This window comes from Myripristis murdjan, chromosome 1, assembly GCF_902150065.1.
Source record: "Myripristis murdjan chromosome 1, fMyrMur1.1, whole genome shotgun sequence".
In the NCBI taxonomy this organism is placed as follows: domain Eukaryota; kingdom Metazoa; phylum Chordata; class Actinopteri; order Holocentriformes; family Holocentridae; genus Myripristis; species Myripristis murdjan.
Genome location: NC_043980.1, coordinates 7,798,378 through 7,823,126, shown reverse-complemented (window position 1 = coordinate 7,823,126; position 24,749 = coordinate 7,798,378). Strand labels below are relative to the sequence as shown.

At 41.3% G+C, this 24,749-nt stretch overlaps 1 protein-coding gene across 1 annotated transcript in view; it reads right to left on the bottom strand.

Annotated features, from left to right (window-relative positions):
- Positions 1-342: 342 nt before the first annotated feature.
- The window catches only part of mfng (MFNG O-fucosylpeptide 3-beta-N-acetylglucosaminyltransferase), a 35,867-nt gene continuing 11,460 nt past the window's right edge, over positions 343-24,749 (bottom strand). Inside the window, exons 2-8 of the mRNA XM_030062232.1 lie at positions 19,431-19,476; positions 16,750-16,852; positions 10,182-10,335; positions 5,639-5,724; positions 3,294-3,459; positions 2,769-2,854; positions 343-756 (exon numbers count right to left, since the gene is read on the bottom strand). Of these exons, the coding sequence (XP_029918092.1) occupies positions 705-756; positions 2,769-2,854; positions 3,294-3,459; positions 5,639-5,724; positions 10,182-10,335; positions 16,750-16,852; positions 19,431-19,476 (693 nt within the window). The 3' untranslated portion in view covers positions 343-704. The remainder of the gene's footprint in view (positions 757-2,768; positions 2,855-3,293; positions 3,460-5,638; positions 5,725-10,181; positions 10,336-16,749; positions 16,853-19,430; positions 19,477-24,749) is intronic.

The window sequence follows — 24,749 nt, the reverse complement described above, 5'->3', positions numbered from 1 at the left end:
CCTTAGAAATCTGCTGTCACATCTTGAATTCGCCATTTACTGAGCAAAAGCCCAAGGACAGATTTTAATTGACACCAAAGCAAAAAAAACTGGTTTCTTTTCTGAAACAAAACAAAGATTTGAGGTCGATTTGATCTTTGATCAACCTAAGAACAAGCTTGCAGTTGCATTTTGTTGTGGACAACGACACTCTCATCAACTAATAAAGACTTTAAGTGCACAGTGAAAGCCCTCCTGTATGTTTGGCCCGATACCTCGAATGTGCCAAAAGTGCATTAACAAATTTAGGTTATTGCATGTTGGCTAGCTTGCATTCATTTTACAGCCTGATGCACTAGCACGTTTTTTTTTTTTCTGATTTCTAAATTATTCCCCCCCAACAACAGCGCTATCAGCCCATGGAGATTTTCTTGCTACTGTCCTGTATTATCGTAACCAAAAGTCAGTTTGATCCCAGTTGGTTATGGGACACCTGAATGCACCGTTGGGTCTTCAGGTGTCCCCTCTGCCCCTCCAAGCCGCAGCTCTGCATCTCAAAAGGGAAAGGCACATCCTCTGGACTCATGCACGTCTTTTGTATCCACCAGCATCCACTGCATTTGGACAAAAACTAATTTCCAGTGAGTGCATTTCACCCCACTGGGTCACCAGTCTGCAGCTGCCCCCCCATGTGCTTCTGGGAGTTGTAGTCCTGTCTGGGGCGTTCAGGGGCACCAGCTGGTTAGAGGGTACAGGATGCAGTGGACAGTCTTAAACCTGTGAGGAGAGGAAAACAGTAAATCATAAAACTGAAACACAACTGTGGGGTAATTGTATGTAATAGTCTTATTACATACAATTAATATGTTAATGTGTTTTCTTTGCTTATACCTCTGAGACTTAAACAAATGTACACAGGTTGCTTTAAAAATGTCACCTCATCAAAACTGTAATCCATGGCATAATCCAGGGGCAATACCCAAACTCAGCAAAATAATTTCACCCACTTTAAGATTACTTATTTTATTATATTTTAGGTAGAAAGGTACAGTATAGATCAGAGAAAAATGAAAGATTAAAAATTCAGGAAATTTATTTTAGGTTTGCTCACTATTTAAACTGCCTGCTGAGTTTTTAATGTCACATTTCGAGAAGTAATCCTCTAATTTGCTTTTTTCATGTTTTTCGACAACATAAATGAATCCAGTTATGTGTTATGTTCGCAGTCAGTCTGTCTTTTTAGTCAACCGGTTAATCATGTAGTGTATCAAGTGTGAAAAATAATCACACATGTTCATGGAAAGTTAGGTGTAATAAGCAAATGTTTTGAATTTTTTACTTGATAATATGCTGAAACATCACTTATCAAAATTAGAAGTCATTATCTGTCAATCGACCAATCAGTTCAGCACTTTTTTTATAGACATTTACTGACTGCACTTTCTTAGTACAAGATTTTTATTCTATTTCAGCTTCAAATTGCTCTCTGTAACTCCTCTTTTTCCTGCTGCTGCTGCTTTCTTGGCCAATTTTATTTTACAAAAGCAGACTTAATCTTCACAGCTGTGCCCGGCTACAGCAAAAGGTTAAATAAAATATGAAAAAAAAAAACAAAGTTTCTGCGCAGAAATCCGAGCAACTTTGCTATCACGGCGAGGGTGAACTTTCAACCCTCTCCCTCGGGGCTGCTGTGGTGTTGAGCGTAACTCCGAGCGACACCGGTGAGCGGAAACAAATGGAAAGAGCCTCGCGCGGGTGCATTTGTGGTGATATGTTTTCTGAGCTGGCAATAAGGGAGGACCGGGAGAGACAAACACTCCTGTCGTTACACTGTGTTACATCAAACTGCTTTTAACCCAACAGCAGAACAAGAGCGAGCCGAGCAGCGGGGGTGTCACGCCTTCAGAGCGGGTCATCTGAGAAATAAAACACGACGCACGGGATCCTGAACACACATCTGGTGCATGCTGAACGCAGCTCGCTATACAGAAGACTATGTGATTTAATGTAAATCTATTGCAAATAATGGTTCATACTATGTAACTATGAATGAATTAATGAATAGTTTATTTTTTTCAGCCATTGATACAATATAATATTATCATACCTGTTCACACCGATCCATTACACACAGCAAATTTACCTCATCAGTGACCGAAAAAAGGAATAGGCTGAAGCCCCAAGGCTAAATTTTATCCTATACAATCCATAATATAAGCCAGAATACCAGCGTCACAACAGAAAGAAATATGAAAGAAAATTTACTTGAATTATAATTTTGTGGTTCAACTCATCAATTTCAACTCATCGCTGAGGCCGTTCCATAATTTAACTCCCAAAACTGAAACAGATCTGTATTTTACATTAGTTTTCACTTTAAATGTTTCGAAAATATATAATCCTCTGAAATTATAATGTCCTTCTCTTAATTTAAACAGTTGTTGAATAGGAACCAACAGGAATGCTTTTACTCCCAACTTGAAATAGTAGTTCCGGTGGTTTTGAAAAATTTTAAAGTGCAGGATGCTATGAATTATGGATTAGTAGACTCGCGGTAATAAGCTTTATTTATTATTCTAATGGCTCTTTTCTGGAGTTTATTTATAGGGTCTGGATTATGGACATTGTGTCTGTTTTTTGATTATAAGTGTGATGAATTTTGTTCCTATCTCTTGTTTTACCAGGCACGACACGGGTGTCACGGGTATTACAACATACACACACACACGCACACACACACACACACTGTCACAGACACATGATGTGTTTTTTGGGGTTGGTGGACCCACCTGGAGGGGTCCTCCTCCTTGGAGAAGCTTCCCTTCACCTCGATGCTGTTCATCTTGTTTTCAAACATCCCATAGCTCAGCGTCACCTGGGGAATAGACAAACACATCATTTCAGTGTGTGTGTGTGTGTGTGTGTCTGCGTGTGTGTCCATCTCCAGTGTTCAGTATGTCTGTGTTTCTATAAAAGTTGCATGAATGTGTGTGAACAATAGCATGAGTGCACATTTATGCATATATGTATGTGTACATGCATGGGTGTGAAGGAAAGTGTGTGTGCATGCACATCTTCTTAGGTGACTGTGTGTGTGTGTGTGTGTGAGTATGTGTGTGTGTATCTGTGTGAGAGCATATATATACAGTGCATATGTGTGTTTAGAAATGGTGTTCACATACAATACATGCATGAATGCAGTATGTATGTGTGTATGTATTTATGTATGTGTAAAGGTGTGCATATATGGCTGTGTGTGTGTTTATTTGTGTGTGTGTGTGTGTGTGTGTGTGTGTGTATGTGTGTGTGTGTACCTGCTGTGGTATGCTGCTGTGGCTGATGAGCAGCAGGTTTTCCAGGTGGGAGTGGAATAACGGGCAGTGCACCATGGCAACGCCCAGCCGCTTCTCCACGATGAAGCCCACCGTGCAGTCGTCCGGGAGACGGATCGCCGCCGACGTCTGCTCGAACCGCAACCCGCTGCCACGCAAAGCATCAGAATCAGAATCAGAGCCGGCTTTATTCACCAATGCATGAACAAACAAGGAATTTGACTCCGGTAACTCTCATGTACTTACACAGAGTTAGACACACAAGCACAGTAAACAAACTTTTAACTGTTATGTACAGATCTAAATATAAATATATACCTATTTAAGAATAAAAACGAAACAAACTAACCAAAAAATAACTAAGTAATGAAAACTGTGAACTAGGAGTATGCAAACTTCTTGGTGCAGATTCATAAAATTCAGCAATAGAGCCATAATGGCACGCTCAGTTTCCGACGCAGTAATCTGAGCTCATTCATGAAGTTCACCTGGTGGTAATTACTGCATTATTACAGTGGAAAATACCAGCTCGCCAGCTCCTGTGTCAAAAAAACCTACAGGGAAGTTTATGTGTACAGCTCACAAGTTCAATTACAGGCAAGACAAGACAAATAAAAATCACACAAGCAAACAAAAGCATTTCTAAACTAGAAAAGTGCAGTTTCTGGGGAAATTGCGTGGGCAAGCGGGAAGACGCGGAAAACAATTATTAATAAAAAAAAAAGTTGTAAAAGCTCTGCGAAAGTTGAAAATTTGAAAAATTCTAAGCCACAAGCTAAACAGTTTAAAATTTGAATGAAGTTTCTAGCTCAAAGTATGACAGAGTAACAAATCGTTCAATATTGCTGAATTTTGGAGCAGCTGTCCCATTCTTTCCTATGGGGGAAAAAGTGTAAATAAAGCTTAATAATTCAAAAAGTTTTAAAGTTTTCAAAAAGTTGAATACAAGCAAACATCACACAAAGACGATGAATTTTTTAAGGTTTGAATTAAATTTTTAGCACTAAGTATGTGCTAATGTGCTTAAAATCATTTTCTATTCAACATTACATACTTAGAAGTTTTCTCTGTGAAAAAAAAAACATCCCCTAGTGGCTTAAAGCGACTTAAATCTAACTCTACATCTGCCTCTAACCTCATTGAGAATGCATCGATCGATGAATATGCAAATAGTCCCTGCCCAACCCCCTCACACACACACACACACACCGGCTCCTAACCAGCGCTCTGCTCACAGAACAAGGAAGTCCCGTCCTGCAACACTTGTACAAATTGTGCCATATTTGATAATCCAACCATTAAAAAAAAATCACCGAATCTCTTAGTTATACAATAAGAGTACAACAATTAACGTTAGTTAACGTTAGTTAATGCCATAATGGTTAATTAACTGTTAGTTAATGATTATTATGGCATTTACTAATGTTAATAATATCTACAATAACCCTTAAATAACATATGAATTAATGCCTTAGCATGAACAGCATTAGTACATGATTCTTAGACACATTAGTTAACGGTTAGTTAACTGTTACTTAATGTTTATTACCTGTTACCTAATGTTTATTACGGCATTAACTAACGTTAATTGTTGTACTGTTATTGTAAAGTGATACCATATTGTTCATGTGAAGCAACTATTTCATGTTGCTCCTGTTGATTTTTTTTTTTTTTTTTTTTTTTTTTTTTAAATAATAATAAAACAGCCAAGTGACTAACAGGGCTGGTGCTAATGACGATTGGCCTTCGGGTTTGTGATGTAAAAAAAATCTGCACACACACCTCCGCCTCCACCTGATGACAAACTTCCAAGTCAGTGGAATCAAGGTCAGCCATTTTAGGGAACATAAACATAAGAAAATACATTTTTGAGTAAAGATTAGAGTATCTATTCCGGTCCGATTAATGATCCACATACGTTATGTACTGGTGACTTGCACATGTGACCAAATTACTTTGCAGAAATTGTGGAAAAGAGTCCATTCGCACATGGAAATTTACAGGGAATATTCCAGAGCCCGACACAAGACGGTGGTATTTTTAGCACGGCCGGTGTGGTTTTTCAGAAATCGCTCACGGGGCATCTGCACGTGAGCCGAGTGGATCGCTGCAAAAGAAAATCCAACCAGCAGCGACTGTTTATGAATGAGGACTGACATTATAGCGGTGCCTTTTTATCAATCAGGGCCTCTGAATCGGACTCTGTCTAACTTGTTTTTCTGTTTTTCTCCTGCACTCGATTGGACATTTGGGCCCCATGAGGATAGAAGGCCTCACACACACACATAAACGCACACACACACACACACACACACACACACACTCACCTAGCCCAGGGAGCCATCTTTTCTGCCAGCCGCCGACTCAGACAGAAGCCTGCTCCTCCTGTGGCGAACCAGAAATGCACTTCCCTCTGTAACACACACACACACACACACACACACACGGATATTAGGCAAACTGACACAGCAACTCTCTCTCTCTCTGATACACCCACCCATAAAGAGTGTGTGTAATAGATAGGAAATGAAGAAGTCGGAGCAGCGCCTCTATCACTGACCCTAAATAATAAAGTGCATTACTTTACCTCTGCCTTGCCTCCGTCTGCTTTCCCATCAGGCTGCTATTGATTGGTCGCTCTTATCCAAAACAGCCCAGTATGAATTGCATGTCTTTATCTGCTATCTGCCTGCCATTTTTCAAGCAGACACTTTTCTTCAGAGTGTGTGTGTTTTTTTTTTTGTTTTTTTTTCCTGCAGGAGAGCAGATTGTTTGGGTAATTTTTTAACGAAGGCCATGTGTCTTTCTATTTTTTTGTTTAGTGTTAGTCCAAGGAATCAGATAGGGAGTGGAATGTGGAGTGGGATGTAATTACAGGACAAATTAGTTGCTGTGATGAAAGTCGGTTGGTGTGTTTTTGCGTGTGTGTGTGTTCGTTCAATTCACTCGTTTTCACGTCTAAATATTTCGCTGCTCGTTTCCTTTCCTTTCCTTTCCTCCCATTATCTTTCCTTTCCTTTTCTCCCATTATCTTTCCTTTCCTTTCCTTTCCTTTCCTCCCATTATCTTTCCTTTCCTTTCCTTTCCTCCCATTATCTTTCCAGTCCTTTCCTTTCCTTTCCTTTCCTTTCCTTTCCTCCCATTATCTTTCCTTTCCTTTCCTTTCCTCCCATTATCTTTCCAGTCCTTTCCTTTCCTTTCCTCCCTTTATCTTTCTTCCTATTATCTTTCCTTTCCTTTCCTCCCATTATATTTCCTTTCCTTTCTTTTCCTCCCATTATCTTTCCTTTCCTTTCCTTTCCTTTCCAGTCCTTTCCTTTCCTCCCATTATCTTTCCAGTCCTTTCCTTTCCTCCCTTTATCTTTCCTCCTATTATCTTTCCTTTCCTCCCTTTATCTTTCCTCCCATTATCTTTCCTTTCCTTTCCATTCCTTCCATTATCTTTCCAGTCCTTTCCTTTCCTTTCATCTCCTCTCATTACTTTTCCTTTCCTTTCCTTTCATTATCTTTCCTTTCCTTTCCTTTCACCTCTCCCTTTGCATCTTTCTTTTCCTTTCCTCTTCTTTCCTTCACAGTGTTCCTGTCCTTATTTGCTTCCTTTTTTATTCTCTTCCCTTTCTTTCTTTTTTCGCTCTTCCTCTCAACTTCTCCACTTTTACTTGTTTCCCTTTCTTCGGTGACATTTCTTCGCTTTTGTCTTCCTTTCCTTCGCTCTCCTTTTCTTAATCTATCCTGAATTTCTTACTCTTTAATTTCTTTTCGCTTTCTTGCCTTTTATTTGCATTTCTTTTATTCCTTGCCCCCCTTCTTTTTCTTTGTCCCTTTACTTTGCCCCCTTCCCTTTCCTTTATTTTCATTCCCTTTGCACTCCTTTACTTTCCTTCCTTCCTTTTAGCTTTCCTATCCCATTTTTTCTTTATTCTGCTCATTTCCTTTCCTCTCACTCCTCATTCTCTCACCCTGCAAAAAAAAAGGATGGAAAATCAAGAAAGACTGGCGGCAAGATGTTAGGGAAAAAGTCAGAGAAGACAGAAAGAAAGCCCTGACATTTGTTTTCTTTTCTTTTTTTCCCACCGCCTCTCTTCTCCATCACTTTGCTCACACCTGCAAAGGACGGAGATGAGGGAGTGAGACACTGAATAGTCAGAAAACAGGAACAGAGAGGAGGGGAAAAGGGCAACAGATGGAAGGAGAGAGAGAGAGAGAGAGGGAGAGAGAGAGGGAGAGAGAGGAAGCAAAGATAGATAAAGATCTATTCTTCTGTGTAAATGGAAGCAATCAGGGAAAGCAGAATGTGACACAGGGGAGATGGAGAGAGTGATTTCAAGAAATAAGGGAGAGGAAGTGAAAAGGAGAGGGAGAGAGAGAGCAAGAGAGAGAGAGAGAGAGAGAGAGAGAGAGAAGGGGGGTGGATGCTATTCAGAGACACTTGCTGCAGCCAGGGTGCACTTTAACTCAATAGGAACATTAATTCTACTGTAACCCATGTGTACTCAGTGACACACACACACACACACACACACACACACACACACACACACACACACACACACACACACACACACCCATTGTCCTATAATAGCACATACACACTCACTCACTCATGCATGATAGCTGCATGTCGAGTCTATAAACTTCAATCTATAAACCTTCAATGCCTTTTTTTCTCAGGGGAGTCTTTGTCCTTTGTGTGGATGCATGTGTGTGTGTGTGTGTGTGTGTGTGTGTGTGTGTGTGTGTGCATGTTACCACCAATCAATAACCCAATAAGACACTAATCACCCATCGATCGGCATCAATCCACTCGAAAATCCTTCCCATTAATAAAAAAAAAAAGGCTCAAACACCTGCATCCATCCATCCATCCATCCATTCATCCATCAGTCCATTTATCCGTCAATCAGCTGATCACACACCGATGAGAAGCAGCGTGAAAGGCTAAAAACAGCATGATGGGTACATTTGGGGCGGCTGTGGTTAACGTGGTCAGTCTGTGGCACAAAACCAATTTGCCTTTGGCTGACAGTTCATTAACACATCGCTCCACGGGAGGAAGGACAGGAGGGGGGACGGACGGAGGGAAAGAAGAGGGGAAATGGGGACAAGTAAGGAGCAGCAAAGGAGAAAGGACTTTAGAACAAAAAAATGAAGGTGGAAAGGAACAGAAGTAGAAAATTAAGTTTTTTTTGTCTAAGCAGGGCAATAATTTCACTTTGACTTAAGCACATTTTTGCCTGAATGTTGTACTTCTCCACGTTTTGAATCACATCCATTACAGAAAACAAATGGATCAATGGCAGATTGTGGACCCTTTCACAATAAAAGCTCAGTCTGCAAAGATGAGAAGAGGAACCTGCTTCGACTTTGCTGGTTCTACTTTTTCTCCATTTCCTAATTTCCACTCAAAGCTGCACTATACGGAAGCCATTTAGACTCACCTGGCAAAAAAAATGTGCAATAAGTGCGGTGAGTGTGAGTGTGCGGTTATCTCGACTTATATCGACTTTTCAGAAAAAAAGAAAACGGTCCATAAGATCGGACCACGATGAAGGAAAGGCTGCTGACGGTTTCCCATAGCGACAGCCACAAACATGAAGGGGAGCCGACGGTGTAAAAAAAAAAAAAAAAAAAAAATGTCCTTGGTAGTGTTTTTTGTTTCACTCAAAAACAAAAAGAAAGAAACAAAGGAAGAAAAAGAAAGGGAGAAAAGTGCCAGCCGAGAAAAGAGCAGCTGTGTGTTGAGCGCGCCCTGAAAAACAGATGGTTAAGTGGATTTGAGTGGCAGCTGTTTACCTGTCCAAAGGCCACGGAAAAGGCCTTCTTTGCTTTTGGTTTTGTAGTTAATTCTTTTCTCCAGCGCAGCATCGGAAAAGAGAAATGACAAAAAAAAAAGAGGAGCTAGAGGAACAGAAAAAGAAAGAAAGGCTGGAGAAGGGAGGGAAGGAAGGAGGTGAGGAGCAAAGAGGACTTTCCTCTTCACCCATGTTTTTATTTTATTGTTTCTTATCCATCCAGCTTCTTGGATAAATAGCGAATGTTTGCAAGACGACGCAGAAAGTCCAGTTGCAGATTCACCGTGACTTCATTCATATCTGAAGTTTTCAAGCATCCATTTGTGCACTTCAATGTCGTCTATCTGTGTCCGTGAAGATCTGATGGTACAACCAATTCCTCCACACAGGGACATTAAAGACGAATTTGAACTTGAACTTTGCAAGGGGAGTGAGGAGGAAGGAAGAAGCAAATGAAAGCACTAATGACGAAAGTTAGAGATAAATGAAGGAATTTGCAAAGGAAAGGGGAAATAAATATCTTAGGAAGAAGAAAGAAAGGAAAGTGGGGATCTTAATTTAAAGGTAAGTCATTTTTTGCTACCACTGGAGTGGATAATCATTCTTTAGAGAAATGACAGTCCATCAGTGGCATCAGTTTCCAGAGAAAAAGTGCATTTTTTTAAGTATTTGGCATGAAAATGATCAAATTTCAAAGTGGTGAACGCTGGCGCAAAAGTATTCACTACTGGCAGCTTCAGTCTAAAAATACTGGCCCTCGACGCCTCTATGAGTCAAAAGCGAGTGTGAATGTATGAAACTGTGAAGGTGAAGCGCGAGGTCATTGAATAAAAGAGCAAAATCTTATCCGATGAATAAAAATAAGATTAGAAACAAGCTCGGCATCAAGCTCTGCTGCTGAACTCTGCAGAAATGAAAGATCCAGGGCTCCGGCGCTCTGTGTGCACAGAGAAATATACCGACTGCTATCCATAGCATTTCATAGACTGCTCTCTTTGAATATCAAGTGCTGAATGAAAAAGAGCAAAAAAATAAATAAATAAAAGGATGAGGCAAGAAATAAACCACGGCGTCATACCGTCGCGTTGCCCTCCAGCAGCTCGTGGGCGGTGATGGGCTTGTCCAGGCTCGGCTTGCCGACGTAGATGTCGCCGTCCTGGGGGAAAGCCGAGAGGAGGGAGAGGAGGGCGTCCGGGTTCACGTAGTTATCATCGTCCACGTGACAAAACCATCTGAGTGGTAAGCAACACACAAGAGGACAGGGGTGACACACAGTTCAAGGATAATCCTTACACAAATTTACTTGATACCACACCATTGAATGGACGCTATCAGTCGTAGTAACTCCAACAGGTATGAGCCAGAAGGTCCATACTGCATCTTCTAGTGGGTCTGAAGCTGGTGTAATTCCTATCATCAATCTGTCTCAACCAGTCAAACATTTGCTTTAGCCACTTTTATTATCTTTCATTATCTTAGCTTTCATTTGCTATTTGGTTGAGGTTAGGAAAAGGTGAAAGCTGTGGCAGGGGTGTCCAATCATGTGCCATGTAGGGCCAAGAGGCTGCAGGTTTTCATTCCAACCAAGACCTCCACCAGGTGACTTCACTGATCACCTCACCTTGTATCAGAAAGGAAGAACTAATCAGTGAAGTCACCCGGTGGAGGTCTTGGTTGGAATGAAAACCTGCAGCCTCTTGGCCCTACATGACACATGATTGGACATCCCTGGGCTATGGTAACGTAACACTCGTTAAGTTAGCTGGCTAAAAGCAAACACGGTTATCGCTTCAGTCGGGACTCGATCCCAGGACTCTTTAGTGAAGGTCGGTGTGGTTTCCCCAACCAACATCCCAATCAAATCCTGTGACTGACTTCACTACGTTCGGCTCCGGGGTCCCATTTGACTGGTTAACATACACTGACGATAGGAATAGATGATTAGTGCCTTCTGACCCACTCTGGTGAAGGAGGAACCCTGTAACCCAGACCTGTGAGGGGGCATTACCGCTGATAATGTCCATTGAATGGTGTGATAACGTTCAAATCGGATAACAAACCCAAGCATTCCTCAGGTGGGCTGGTTTTAATTATTTAGTTAGTTAGTTATTATATTGAGTCCAGTTCTTGAGTGCGTCTGAATTTCGTTTTATGTTACGTTATGTATGTGCAATGACAATAAAGGATCTTGAATCTTGAATCTTGAATAATGTTAGCCTGTGTGTGTGTGCTGCTCTGCTCTGGTAATAGTCTGATAGTCTGCAGAACGTAACATCAACATTACGTTAAGAATGACATCATAAAACCAATTTTTGCAGCTTTTGAACGATGGGGAACAATTGTGGGAACATTATTTTCCAGATTTAATCCCAATGTTGATGTAATAGATGATATAGGAGTCATCCGGCCAGTGGGACACGATCCTACAGGTCCAATGGGATCGAGCTTCGATGACAATATGAACACGCTGTTTAAGCTGTTTTCCATTTTTTGATGATCTTCTAAAGTTAGTTTCAACCCTCTATGTGTTTTACTCGGAGGTTGGCTTTCGTTTGTGAAACACACTGAAGTGAATGTGGAGAAAACACGATGTGTGTGAGTGACTTTCTACGGCTTTATATCGCGGAAAGTAACATGCACAGACAAATGTTCCAACAGTGTTTCAACAACTTTCCAATCCGTATCACTTGAATGCTTTTCATTTTCAGACATTCATCGCCTGCACAAATACAGCCTGAAGTTTCCCTTTAAGTTTGTGTCAATCATCTGAGCTGCTCTTCTCCTTTCTATTATTGCTGCTGGTGGCGGCCCACAGTCAGCATGGCGGCAGATATCAGGACTCATTTCCCTGCCGCCAGAAGAAGCCTTTTGCTGTCATTCACTCTGGCGCAATGTGAAAAAAAAATATAACTTCCACAGACTTAAGCATGAAGCCTTAATTTGGTTTTGTCAAAGTTTTCTGATTTATGGTTATTTCACTGTGCCAAGATGAGGGTTTTTATATCAGTGTACGCATTATGTTCATAGACGGCAGTTCATTTCAACTTTGTATTTCCAAAAATGACAAAAAAGAGTAAATGTCAAAAAAAAAAAAAAAATGACAGTAAGACCTCGATTATCCGAACCCCTTGGGAATAATTGAAAATTCAGATGTCAGACATGCATAAAAATCCATTAAAGCTTTTGGGGAAAACAATCTAGTCAATGAAATATTATTAATACCGTGTTTCCAAACACTTTTGTGATACAAACAGCCTTTAAACAACATAACAAATACATCGGGCTGGAGTTACAATTATGGTTGTCCGCAAACAGTGTGGGACAATAGCAGAATCAAAGAAATCACTTACAGTGGTGGCAGCACACACACACACAGACACACACACACACACACACACACACACACACACACTCATGCAGGAATAAGCTGACCAATGAATAAAAGATAGATTTACTGGAAAACAATACTTTAACAACAGATCAGAGCAGATTAGATCAGTAGGCTACTGGAAAGTAGTGGGAGAGGAAGCAAAAAACAAAAAACAAAACAAACAACAACAAAAAAACGGAAATAGCCACGTCGTTGACCGGTCACAAACATTGTAGGCAAAAAAAAGTCACCTACAATGTCTGACCTTGACTTTACTGTTCACATGTTAAAACAATTTAAGATCCAGCAACAGTAAGATATCTGGACAGAAAGGAAGACATAAAAATGCAAAAAAAAAAAAAAAAAAAAAAAAAAAAAAAAAAAAGAAAAGAAAAGAAAAGAAAAAGAAAAAGAAAAAGAAAGAAAGAAAAAAAAGGAGGACATCAAAACAATAAAACATATAAAATATCAGAATAAAACAACATAACTAAGGAAGTGTGACAGCTAGTTAAGGCAAGGTTGATAAATAAGTTTTTAATTGTGGTTCAGAGCCTGAATCTCTTATAGCCTTGGGGAGGGAATTCCATAATTTTGGTGTGTAGTTAAAAAAGGCTGAGCTGCCGATTTTCTTACTTATGAGACAGTTTGTATTTTTTTTTTTTTTTTAAATATATATATATATAAGGCTGTGAAGATTATAAAACAACAAACAATCAGTAAAAAAAAGACCAACCAGTTTGAAAATGGCTGCTTCACATGAATAGTATAAGTGTAACTAATAGATATGGTTAGATTTTTAAATATGGCATCAGCGTTGTGTGAACAGAGCTCTGGTTACGAGAGAATCATCAGAAATTATTTTTAGGGGCTTAATTAATGGCTGGATTGATGTCTGACTGTAATAAATCTTGCACTTGCATAAATCTTGCACAGCTCATCTGATGTGCTGTTGTCTCCTCACCACACGAGCCAGTTTAAACCGGGTGTTTCTCTCAAAGTTAATGAGCCATTTGGTTCCCTCTGCAGTCTGAATGACAGGGCAAGATGTTGAGGCTTAGTTTCAAACCACAAACAGTCTCTTCCCGCAACAAAGGAAACCAAATAACAAAGCCGGGTCTCGCTACCAAACTCTGATAATGCAGTTTTAATTCCTCTGCCATCGTAACAACAGCCTAAAAACACAAAAGGCTTTGATCCAAACCAAACAGCCTCACATCCTACAGCGAGTCAGCCCAAAACAACAACGCCGGGCCGCCAACCAAACCAAAGCGCTGTTTCATTTCCTCTGTCGCTTTTAAAAAGGAGACGACACCAAACACAAGCTGTTCAGATCGGGAAAATGACAAAACGTAATTAGGGAAACTGACAATTGAAAATCCAGACATCCTGACATATGCATAAATGTATCAATCGATCAAAATGAAGTTCAGCTTCCACTCATGAGATATACTGGAGAAAGATCTTATGCCAGAAACACATTAAACAAGCTTGCTGCTTAAAAGCATCTACCACATTTGATAATGCGAGATAAAAAAAATAAAAAAAATTCTGGGAAGAGGTAAAATATATGATGGAGGAGATTTTATCAGTATAATTAACTATGGAGCCCAAGCCTTTCATATTAGGTCTTCATCCAAAAGAGAATTACATGAGGAAGAAAATACAACTTTTTTTTTTAGAGATGCACTATATGGACAAAAGTATTGTATCACCTCCACATCACACCTACAGGAGCTTTTCTGACCCCCCATTCTAAATCCATTAATATGGAGTTGATCCCCCTTTGCAGCTACAACAGCTTCCACTCTTCTTGGAGGCTTTCTGCAAGATTTTGTTGTGTGTCTGTGGGAATTTTTGCCCGTTTATCCAGAAGAGCATTTGCAAGGTCAGACACCGATGTTGGACCCAAATTGAATGAAGGCCCGGCTCCCAATCTGCGTTCTAGTTCATCCCAAAGGTGAGCTGAAGAATTAAGATTTCCCTTCACTGGAACTGAGGGGCCGAGGCCGAGCCCAGAAAAACAAGCCAAACTTTACAGTCGGCACAATGCGCTCAGGCAGGGAACGTTCTCCTGGCGTTCACCAAACCCAGACTCGTCCATCAGACCGCCACATAGAGAAGGCTGATCGGTCACTCCACAGAACACGTTTCCACCGCTCCAGAGTCCGGCGGCGGCGTGCTTTACGCCGCTCCGTCCGCCGCTCGGCGTCGTGCTCGGTGATGTGAGGCTGGCGTGCGGCCACTCAGCCATGAAGCTCCCGGCGCTCAGTTTCTGTGCTGATGTTGATGCCAGAGGAGGTTTGGAGCTCTGCAGTCACTGAGGCGGCAGAGCGTTGAACACTTTTACGCACTATGAGCCACGGCGCTCGGTGACCCCGCTCTATAACTTTACGTGGTGCTGCCCCCTGGTGGCTGAGTCGCTGTGGTTCCTAAACGCTTCCACTTTGCAATAATCCCACTTCCAGCTGATGGTGGAATATCTAGGAGGGACGAAACTTCACCAGCTGACTTGTTGCAGCGGTGGCTTCCTATTACATCACTATTCCAGCAGCACGCTGGAACTCAGTGAGCTCTTTAGAACCAGACGTTCTGTCACTGATGTTTGTAAAGGCAGACTGCATGGCTAGCTGCTGGATTTTATACACCTGTGGCAATGGGACTGAATTCATTGATTAAGAGGTGTGGCCCAATACTGTTAGCAGTGTATGTTTGTTACAGGCAAAATGGATGGTAGCTCTATCACAGAAAAAAGTACTTAGACAAACTCTCGGTAAATGGCTAAAAGAAGTGTCTGCATGTATATCCTTGGAAAAATACTTATTCTATTAAGGGAAAACGAAATGTAGTCTAAAAAAAAAGTCTGGGGTCCTTTACTAATTACCACAGACACAAAAATTTGCAAAGTGCACTGGGTCACTGGAGTAAAATGAAGAGCTAATTAAGCTCCTCTACTCAGAGCAGGATGGAAGTCTGGCATGCCTCGTGGTACGGTAACCATATGGTGGGCTGAAGTCGGACGTTGGTGATTACCAGATGTAGGAACATTTTTAGACGATTTTTCGTTTTTATTTCTCTGTCTGACCTTGCCGGAGGAGCGCCGGCACGACGGAGAGCCGAATGAGTCATAAGCGTAGATTTTTGTGCCTCTGCAACAACCAAAATAACGGATCGGCCGTGACTGGCTGCAGTTTCTGTTTGAACTCCACGTCGCCCTGGGTGTGGTGCGTTCCTTTGCAGCCGAGTTTTCCACATTTGCTTTGCAGTCAACAGAGCGATGACGCATCCTGCCTCGGTCTAATTGGCCGACGTATCGGCTCGTTGAACCCTCTCAAACTACAAGAGCGGCGACAGAAAATATCAAAACTGTCTGAAAATGATCGGAGCGTCCCGGTCTGCGTCGTCAGATCAGGACGTGACACCGTGCGAGCGACAGACTGCCGCTTTCACACCGATACTGACTGAAAATGTCTGGAAATGTCTCAGAAGCATAAACAGACGTGATGCCGTGCCTCACTGCTGAGATACTCCAGAATTTTTTTTTTTTTTCCCCATCAACCAATCAGAATCAGATACAGCCTGCACAGGTTTGACTGTCTAATCCTTATGAGCGTCTGCTGAACTCAAAATAAATGTGTTGATAAATGAACTTATGGATAAAAAACCTTTTTAGATCTTAGATGTTTTTAAAATTTTTGCTGCAAAATTAGGTAGTTATGAATGAATGAATGAATTTATTTATTTATTTCCTGATTTATTTATTGATTGTTTTTCTATGTCATTAATTAATTTATTTATTCCCAAATCCCTTTGTGATTTTATTTATTGATGTATTTTTTTTCCAATTTCTTTGAGCATTTATTACATTTTTGGTTGATTTATCAGTATTTCAGGATTCAGATTCAATACTAGCTCTGAGGATGGTTTCAATCCAACACAAAGGAGGAATTTAAATCACCTTTTTATGCAGTATTTCTCATCTTTTTTAGAGATATAATATACATTTTTAACCTTTATTTATTCAGGGAAAATCAACTTTTCCATCACCACCCTGCTTGACATTCATCCCGTTCTGCACGCCGACACCCGGGAGTTTCCTGCGACAACCGGACCGTTTGATTGACACACACCACAGCAACGATCGGCTCTTGATTTCCATCTCATCTCGTGTTTCTTTGATGTATCCTGTTACTACCTGCAGCTCATTAAAGTCTGTAATCTTAATCTGATCTGCAAATCCAGTGTGTGCACAAGACAGCGGAGTCTAATCTGCCCTCACCTCTTGTCTGAGGCCATGAAGCCGTCGTATTCGGCAGACATCTTGCAGGACAGAGCCTGCTGGCTGTGGTCTGACTGACAGTCTGTTACCACCATGTTGTAACCTGAGAGAGAGAGAGAGAGAGAGAGAGAGAGAGAGAGCTCCATGATTGATTTTAATTTGTTGATTTTTTTCTCCTCATAAACACAAGGTGCATGTACAGGAATACTGATATCAGTGGACAAGGGACGGTTTGAATACACAGCAACACACACACACACACACACACACACACACACACACACACACACAGAGACACACTGATTCAAGGGAGAAGATGGGATTAGGTTTTTTTCTGAACTGTTGATTAATTTTCCTTTCACATACTTTGTTGTTGTTTTTTTCTTTTGTTCTTTCAACAGCACCAGTAGAGCCCATTGACTTGACTTGAATTACACTGAAACTGGATTGAATTGAATTGAATTGAATTGAATTGAATTGAATTTAACTGGACTGGACTGGACTGGACTGGACTGGACTGGACTAGACTGGACCAGACTGGAATGGACTGGACTGGACTGGACTGAAATGAAATGAAATGGAATTGAATTGAATTGAATTGAATTGAACTGAACTGAACTGAACTGAACTGAACTGGACTGGACTGGACTGGACTGGACTGCACTAGACTGGACCAGACCGGACCGGAATGGACCAGACCAGAATGGACTGGACTGGACTGGACTGGACTGGACTGGACTGGACTAGACTGGACCAGACCGGACCGGACCGGAATGGAATGGACTGGACTGGACTGGACTGGACTGGACTGAAGTGAAATTTAATGGAATGGAATGGATTGAATTGAATTGAATTGAACTGAATTGGACTGGACTGGACTGGACTGGACTGGACTGGACTGGACTGGACTGGACTGGACTGGACAGGACAGGACTGGACCGGACCGGACCGGACTGGACCAAAATGGACCAAAATGGACTGGAAAGGAAAGGAAAGGAAAGGAAAGGAAAGGAAAGGAAAGGACTGGACTAGACTGGACCGGGCTGGATTGAATTGAATTGAATTGAATTGAATTGAATTGAACTGAATTGAATTGAATTGAACTGAACTGGACTGAACTGGACTGGACTGGACTGGACTGCACTAGACTGGACCAGACCGGACCGGAATGGACCAGACCAGAATGGACTGGACTGGACTAGACTGGACTGGACTGGACTGGACCAGACCGGACTGGAATGGACTGGACTGGACTGGACTGGACTGGACTGGACAGGACAGGACAGGACAGGACAGGACAGGACTGGACCGGACCGGACCGGAATGGACCAGACCAGAGTGGACTGGACTGGACTGGACTGGACTGGACTGGACTGAAATGAAATGGAATGAAATGGACTGGATTGGATTGAATTGAATTGAATTGAATTGAATTGAATTGAATTGAATTGAATTGAACTGGACTGGACTTGACTGGACTGGACTGGACCGGACTGGACCAGACTGGACCAGACTGGACCAGACCGGACCAAAATGGATCAAAATGGACTGGAAAGGAAAGGAAAGGAAAGGAAAGGAAAGGACTGGACTAGACTGGACCGGGCTGGATTGAATTGAATTGAATTGAATTGAATTGAACTGAACTGGACTGGACTGGACTGGACTGGACTGGACTGGACTGGACTGGACTGGACCGGACCAGACCAGAATGGACCGGACTGGACTGGACTGGACTGAAATGGAATGGAATGAATTGAACTGAATTGAATTGAACAGCACTAAACTAAACTAATCTAAACTAAACTAAACTAAACTAAACTAAACTAAACTAAACTAAACTAAACTAAACTAAACTAAACTAAACTGTTTCGGACTGATTTCATATTTCTGACTTTTCATGCTATTGCACATCATCACAGATATTATGATGGTTATGGTTTTCACACCAAAGCATTAATCCCCACGCGGTCTCACTGGGTAAACTGCTGCCTGTCGGCCTCTGAAAACATCCATTTGAAATGAACTGCCTCGGCCATATTGTCTCTGATCAGCAGCCACTGACAGAGTTAATGAGCTGAACTGACCGAGAGGGGGAGTGAGACAAAGAGCAAAAAAACACAGAGAGAGAGAGATGGAGAGAGAGCGGAAGAGGAAGAGAGAGAAGGAGACAGGACCCAGACAGAGAGAGAGAGAGGAAGAAAGACAAAGAGAGGGAAAGGAGGCAGGAAACGACATAGAAATGGCAAGGAAGAGAGAATGAGAGCGAAAGACAAGAAAGAGGGGTAGAAAGGAGGAGAGACATGGAGAGAAAGAAAGCAACAGGATGCACAAGAGAGGAGGACAAAGAGAAGAAGGAAGAGGAGAAAAGAAAGAAAGGAGTGAAGTTGCAAAAAAGGGGAGAAAAAGAAAAGCACAATTTTTAAAAAAAGCAGAAAGAAAGGTGGTGGTGAGGCAGAGAGAAGCAGAAGGAAACAGAAGATGGAGAAAAGAGAGGAGAGAAGATGTAGAGCGAAAAAGAGAAAGAAAAAGAAAGAAGGAAAGAAAGAAAGACGGTGAGACAGAAAAAGGGAGAGGCAGACAGATGAAACGCTGAGCCTGGTTTCACTCGTGCTGCGAGCGTCTTCATCCAGATCTGAGACTGTTGAGCGCGAGTGTAAACAGGATTCAAGATGGCAGCCCACCTTCTGACCGCAGCTCCTGATCCTCCTCGTCTGTGAAGATGAACGTCTGGAAGAGAGAGAGAGAGAGAGAGAGAGAGAGAGAGAGAGAGAGAGAGAGAGAGAGAGAGAGAGAGAGAGAGAATATAAATATATAAATATGTTTAAAACACACTGCCTTTGATTTGTTCTTGCGCACATCAGAGCCCCCTGAAACCAGCTTTACCCAATCAGAGAATACACACACACACACATATACATGCACACACACACACACACACACACACACACACACACACCTGTGCACAGACACACATACAAACACACACACACCTAATCAATATCGTTGGGAATGGAGTAGATTTGATCTGACAAAAACACGGTTCCCCACCCTGAGCGAAGAAATGAGTCATCGCACATAGAAGCACAGCACTCAGATACACACGCACGCACACACACACACACACACACACTCACTCACACACTCACTCGCTCTCTCCCATAGTCCAAGTGGTTATAGCGCTACGTGGCTGAATCAATTTGATATTCGACAGATACATGAGCTAAGACTGTCTTGAAACACACACACACACACACACACACACACACACACATGCACACACTGACCTAAGTGCTACTAAAGCCTGAAAGGAAAAAGTCAACCCATTAGAACTAAAAACAAACAGGAAGACAGACAGACAGATAGATAGATAGATAGATAGATAGATAGATAGATAGATAGATAGATAGATAGATAGACACTGACCTCTGCTGGTAGAAAATTGTAAAAACACCAACTAGAGACACTCAAAGGATGTTTTGTCATAAATCTGTTCTGTTTTGAAATGTAATCAAAAAACGATTCGAGGTCAGAAATTCCTTTTGCCAGTGTGTGTGTGTGTGTGTGTGTGTGTGTGCAGGATTAGATGCCCCTTGCTACCATGAGGTTGTAAAACTCAATGACTTTCCATTCCTGAGGCATTTCCGTGCTCTTCCTCCCCGACTTGTTATAACAGTCTATTTAATTACAGTCGGTTAGAAAAATGTAGCCTCCACTCTACGACACCACGAAACAGCGAATGCACTGAAGAATGCGAAGACAGGTGAAACATATATTCTGGTATTTTCCTGTAAAGCGACCTTGTAAACTTCTGTGATTGAATTTATGAAATTCACGCCGTGTCTGCCAAAATATCAGGATATGACTGACGAAAGAGTATAAGAGACTGGTGTTTTTTTCCCCCTCATAATCAGCCTTTTCATCCCAGACACAGCGTCCAGAATTTTAAAAAAATATTTTTGACACACCTGCCAATGGCCTGGCAACCTAAACAATATTACCCAAACGTATTTTTAGCTGATATGGAGCAAATGCAAGAATAAACGAGTTGTGAAACACATTCTGGTATGTCCCCTGTAGAGTGGCCGTAAAATCCCCTCATATTCCCTGACTTCCTTGCATAATTTATGATAATCCCTGACTTTCGCTGGCTGGAATAGACGTCTCAGCGCTGATGAATGATATTCCAGAAATTAAAGGACCAGTGCGGGTAATACTCCGCTTCTCCCTCCTCCGCTATTTCGAGCGAGACTGAAAATAGCCGACAAGATATGAGCCAGCTATCTGCGTGGTGCTTGTACATTCAGACCGCTGAGAGGTGAGAGGGTGTCGCTCGCTCTTTTCCCCCCACCCCTCCGGGTTGCAGCGAGGGATTTGAACTGGCGATGGCTTGACCCGCTCCTCCATCACCCAGCGGCTCCCTGCCCCGCGGGCTCGACCCCCGTCACGCGTTCGACTCTCCTCGCCAGGAACACGCACTCATCTCCGCGGGGGAGGGGGGGAGGGGCGAATCACCCGCAAGATAAGATAAACTCAAAACATCACTCATGTTTTATTCAGGTCCGGTGAATATATTCAGCACCACTTTCCCAAGTTGTGTCCGAGGATACCAGGATACTGAAACGCCTCAAATACATACGTCTTTTTCAATTTACTTACACTGTATATCTGTATTTGCATGTTGTTGCTTCTATTGCATGTGTTTTTTCTTACCTGCCTCAGGACTACCAGTGTAATTAAGCATTACTGCTACTTCTAGTATGTTTAAATCTTGTATTTTACACTAATGTTCATTAATGTTCTCTGCCCCTATCGAATAAACAAATCAAATAAATATAAATACAAATGTCGAAGATTAAAAAACCCTATATATGACGTTTTGTAAATGTCTATGCAGGAAATTGTGCTGTTACAAAAACAAATAGTAGCCCGATAGGAGAGGATGTAGTTTTCAGCCAAAAATGGAGATTTTCCTTCCACAGCAGCCATTTTTATGTTATATGTTAAAACCCAAAGCAGGAAACTATGTCCTATTGTGAACAAAGATGCTTGTCATACAAATGAAAAATGTTTGTTAGGAATCTGACAAACATTGATCTTTTCAGAGTTTCCCCTCAAAAACATCAGAAACAAACACATCGCCGGTCAATAAGAGCCATCTGCTGGAGTACAGCCGAGACAGCTACGATATTTACACTACACAAAATATCTGTCTTAACATCTAAAGTTGTTTTGTCTCCTATTTAGTCTTAAAAACCTTGTTTTTTTTAGGATTAGTTAAAAAATCTGTCACTGGGATGAGATAATCCCACTTGTCTCCAGTGTAGTTCATCATTTGTTTCAGGGAATTTTCTGCAAACAAGTATAAATACACTATATTGCCAAAAGTATTCGCTCATCTATCCAAATCATTGAATTCAGGTGTTCCAATCACTTCCATGACCACAGGTGTATAAAATCAAGCACCTAGGCATGCAGACTACTTCTACAAACATTTGTGAAAGAATGGGTCGCTCTCAGGAGCTCAGCGAATTCCAGCATGGTGCTGTAATAGTAATGTAATAGGATGCCACCTGTGCAGTAAGTCCAGTTGTGAAACTTCCTCGCTACTAAATATTCCACAATCAACTGTTAGTGGTACTATAACAAAGTAGAAGCGATTGGGAACGACAGCAACTCAGCCACGAAGTGGTAGGCCACATAAAATCACAGAGCGGGGTCAGCGGATGCTGAGACGCATAGTGCGCAGAGGACGCCAACTTTCTGCAGAGTCAATAGCTTGAGACCTTTAAACTTCATGTGATCTTCAGATTAGCTCAAGAGCAGTGCGTAGAGAGCTTCATGGAATGGGTTTCCATGGCCGAGCAGCTGCATCCAAGCCTTACATCACCAAGTGCAATGCAAAGCATCGGATGCAGCGGTGTAAAGCACGCTGCCACTGGACTCTAGAGCAGTGGACACGTGTTCTCTGCAGTGACGAGTCACGCTTCTCCGTCTGGCAATCTGATGGACGAGTCTGGGTTTGGTGGTTGCCAAGAGAACGGTACTTGTCTGACTGCATTGTGCCAAGTGTAAAGTTTGGTGGAGGGGGGATTATGGTGTGGGGTTGTTTTTCGGACGTTGGGCTCGGCCCCTTAGTTCCAGTGAAAGGAACTCTTAATGCTTCAGCATACAAAGACATTTTGGACAATTTCATGCTCCCAACCTTGTGGGAACAGTTTGGAGATGGGCCTTCCTGTTCCAACACGACTGCGCACCAGTGCACTAAGCAAGGTCCATAAAGACATGGATAAGCGAGTTTGGTGTGGAAGAACTTGACTGGCCTGCACAGAGTCCTGACCTCAACCCGAGAGAACACCTTTGGGATGAATTAGAGCGGAGACTGCGAACCAGGCCTTCTTGTCCAACATCAGTGTTTGACCTCACAAATGCACTTCTGGAAGAATGGTCAGAAATTCCCATAAACACACTCCTAAACCTTGTGGAAAGCCTTCCTAGAAGAGTTGAAGCTGTAATAGCTGCAAAGGATGGGCCCACATCATATTAAATCCTATGGTTTAAGAATGGGATGTCACTCATGTTCATATGTGTGTGAAGGCAGCCGAGCGAATACTTTTGGCAATATAGTGTATGTCAAAACAATAAGGATCAAGAAAACGATTCTCGATAACAGGAACATTCTGGGCACAAGCTGATCACTTGTTTGAAGAAAAATAAGATTTCAAAACTGAATATGAAACTAAATGACTTGCTGCGACGGAGTTTCCAGCCCATTGTTGTTCAAAACGCCTGTCGTGAGAATCATCCAGAAATATTGTTTGGATTGTCCCTCAGGACGTGAACGAGGTATAAGCAGTAAGAAAGGAGAGCTCATAAACCAGCACATCTGTTGATTTAAAACTGTGAACATAGGAAGCAGAAACATGAAGAGAATAAGACAAACTATGGATTACAGCATTATTGGATGTGAGATGAAGAAAAAAAGACAACCACATGAAATATGAGCCATATGTTACGAAAACATGAATATGCAATGCCGGCCTAAAACAAACGCCACTTCAAAAATCAATTCCAGTCTTGACAAAACATTCAGCAGGTTTTAATGGTTTTACTGGGAACTGGTAATGCTTCCTAATGGCATGTAATGCTTTGTACTGGCAGGCCTTACAGGAGCCATTACAGCCTGTTCAGAAACAATTAAAGCACCTTCAGGTCACAATTAGCCAGTTAACCGGTTTGGGCTGGTTATTGGGGAATCCACTGGAAACCACAGCACACCATTACAAACCATTAGAGCTCGTATCAAAACCAATTACAAACTATCATAAACCATTAGCAGCCAACACAGCCTGTAATCAAACTATCAGAAACCATTAGGAACCATTATAAACCAATACAGCTTATCATGGAGAGCATCAGATATGTGCACAGAAACACACAAACCATCACAAGATTATGATGGCTTATGATTATTATAGATACAGATATAGTTAAAGATATAGATATAGATATAGTTATGGATATAGATATATAGATATAATTATAGATATAGATATAGATATAGATATGGATATAAATATAGTTATAGATATAGATATGGATATAGTTATAGATATAGATGTAGATATAGTTATAGATACAGATACAGATATAGATATAGATATATAGATATGGATATAGTTATAGATATAGATGCAGATATAGTTATAGATATAGATATGGATATAGATATACATAGATATAGTTATAGATATAGATATGCATATAGTTATAGATATAGATGTAGTTATAGATATACATATAGTTATAGATATAGATATGGATATAGTTATAGATATAGATGTAGATATAGTTATAGATACAGATATAGTTATATATATAGTTATAGATATAGATATACATAGATATAGTTATAGATATAGATATGCATATAGTTATAGATATAGATGTAGATATAGTTATAAATACAGATATAGATATAGTTATAGATAAAGATATAGATG